This window comes from Primulina huaijiensis, chromosome 14 (assembly GCF_012295235.1).
Source record: "Primulina huaijiensis isolate GDHJ02 chromosome 14, ASM1229523v2, whole genome shotgun sequence".
In the NCBI taxonomy this organism is placed as follows: Eukaryota; Viridiplantae; Streptophyta; class Magnoliopsida; order Lamiales; family Gesneriaceae; genus Primulina; species Primulina huaijiensis.
The window spans coordinates 15,229,021-15,231,029 of NC_133319.1; the positions used below are offsets into that span (position 1 = coordinate 15,229,021).

The 2,009-nt window shown below is 42.8% G+C and overlaps 1 protein-coding gene across 1 annotated transcript; it reads left to right on the top strand.

Annotated features, from left to right (window-relative positions):
• Positions 1–560: 560 nt before the first annotated feature.
• On the top strand, positions 561–1,271 carry LOC140958018 (uncharacterized). The gene is made up of 2 exons (XM_073415424.1): positions 561–956; positions 999–1,271. Exons 1-2 carry the CDS (start codon positions 561–563, stop codon positions 1,269–1,271), a joined length of 669 nt encoding a protein of 222 aa, XP_073271525.1.
• The last annotated feature ends 738 nt before the right edge of the window (positions 1,272–2,009 follow it).

Consider the following 2,009-nt stretch of genomic DNA (forward strand, 5'->3'; position numbering starts at 1 on the left):
GTATGAGCTACTAGAGAAAATGGCTGCTAGCACCTATCACCCTCAATCTGAGAGGAACACTCAGGGAAGGAATGCACGAGTACACCAGGTAACTGATTTTTCAGCTGTCACTGCACAATTAGAAGAACTTAACAGGAAAATAGACAGCATGAACGTAAACGGGACAGTGATGCGCCTGCAAGAGATATTTTGTGAAAAATGCGGAGGAAAACACTATGTTAAGGACTGTCAAGACAATGGTCCTTTCTATGTAAATGAGGAGGCACCAGTGAATCAAGTGGGGATTCAAAACCGTCCAAAAATGATCCTTATTCAAATACATGCAATCTTGGATGGAGACAACACCCCAACTTCTCATGGGGTGGCCAAAACAGCCAGAATCGACCACAAGAAGGACAATCGTATTGAAAACAACCGATGTACAGATCTGACCCTCCTAGAGAAGAAAAGTCCAATTTGGATCAGATGATGTCTAAGTTCATTTCAGCCACCGAGACTAGACTACAGAATCAGGATGCATCGATAAAGGGGCTAGAGATCAGATTGGGCAGTTAGCGAAGATGATAGCAAGTAGAGAGCCAGGCACCTTGCCAAGCAACACTGAGACTAACCCGAAAAAGCAAGTGAAAGCCATAGCATTGAGGAGTGAAAAAGTGCTTGAACAAGAGGAAAAAGAAAAAGAGGATCAAGGAAAAGAAGTGGTTGGTACGCACACATGTAAGTTTTCTAACTCTACATCAGCACCCACTGCACAATCCAAAATTGTTATACCTCCTCCTTTTCCTATAGCATTGAAAAAAGCAAAACTTGATGCGCAATTCGGTAAGTTTCTTGAGGTATTTAAAAAATTGCACATCAATATTCCTTTTGCTGATGCCTTGATGCAATTTCCGAGTTATGCTAAATTTTTGAAAGACATCTCAGCTAATAAGAGGAAGTTGGAGGATCACACGACGGTAAAATTGACTGAGAACTGATCTGCACTGGTACAAAACCAGATCCCACCAAAGCTAAAGGATCCAGGGAGTTTTTCTATCCCTTGCATGATTGGTGATGTTATTTTTCCTAAAGCTTTATGTGATCTTGGTGCGAGCATTAATCTTATGCCTTTATCTGTATTCAGAAAACTTGGATTGAGCGAGCCTAAACTGACACAGATGTCCTTGCAACTAGCTGACGTATCCGTCAAACATCCACGAGGAGTCAAAGAAGATGTGTTGTTGAAAGTGGGAAATTTACATTTCCTACAGATTTTGTGGTGCTTGACATAGAAGAGGATAGGGAGATGCCTTTGATTTTAGGGAGACCATTCTTTGCAACTGGCAAGGCCATGATTGAAGTGCAAGAAGGGAAGTTGAGATTGAGAGTGGGAAAGGAAGAAATCACTTTTAATGTTTTTAACGCTCTTAAGCACACACTGCACACTAATGATTGTTTTATAGTTGATTCATCGGATTCACTTGTGTGTCAATTTGTGCAAGATGCTATGAAGGACCCATTGGAAGCCACGCTCACCACTGAAGTGAAAGAAGATGAACTTGATGAAGAAAAATCTGCAAAAGTGGCGTACTGTAATGCCAACCATCAATGGAAGAAGCCAGAAAGGATGAAATTGGAGGACATGGGGGATCGAAGAGATTTGACCCCTCAGAAGTCAACCATTGAGGAACCGCCAACACGTGAGCTAAAACCACGACCTCCACACCTGAAGTACGTGTACTTAGTGCGTACAAAGCTAGCACCTGACAAGCGCATCACGTCGAGAGAAGTCAAAGAAGGTGAAGCGGTGCAGCTATAGAACTCCAAGTTGCGGCTGTTTCCTGGCAAGCTCAAGCCAAGGTGGATGGGCCCTTACATGATCACCAAGGTGTTCCCCTCGGGAGACATAACTGTGAGAGATGAAAAAAATGAGCCATTCACAGTCAATGCTCAACGACTGAAGAAATATTTAGGTGGCACAGGGGAACGACAAATTGGAGTTACTCGATTCCAAAACAATCAGAACTGAG

Excerpts from the sequence above, each read along its gene's own strand:
- LOC140958018 (XM_073415424.1), top strand. The coding sequence starts at position 561 with ATGATAGCAAGTAGAGAGCCAGGCACCTTGCCAAGCAACACTGAGACT. Across the intron at positions 957-998 it reads AGTTGGAGGATCACACGACG|ATCCCACCAAAGCTAAAGGA; the intron begins GTAAAATTGACT and ends GTACAAAACCAG.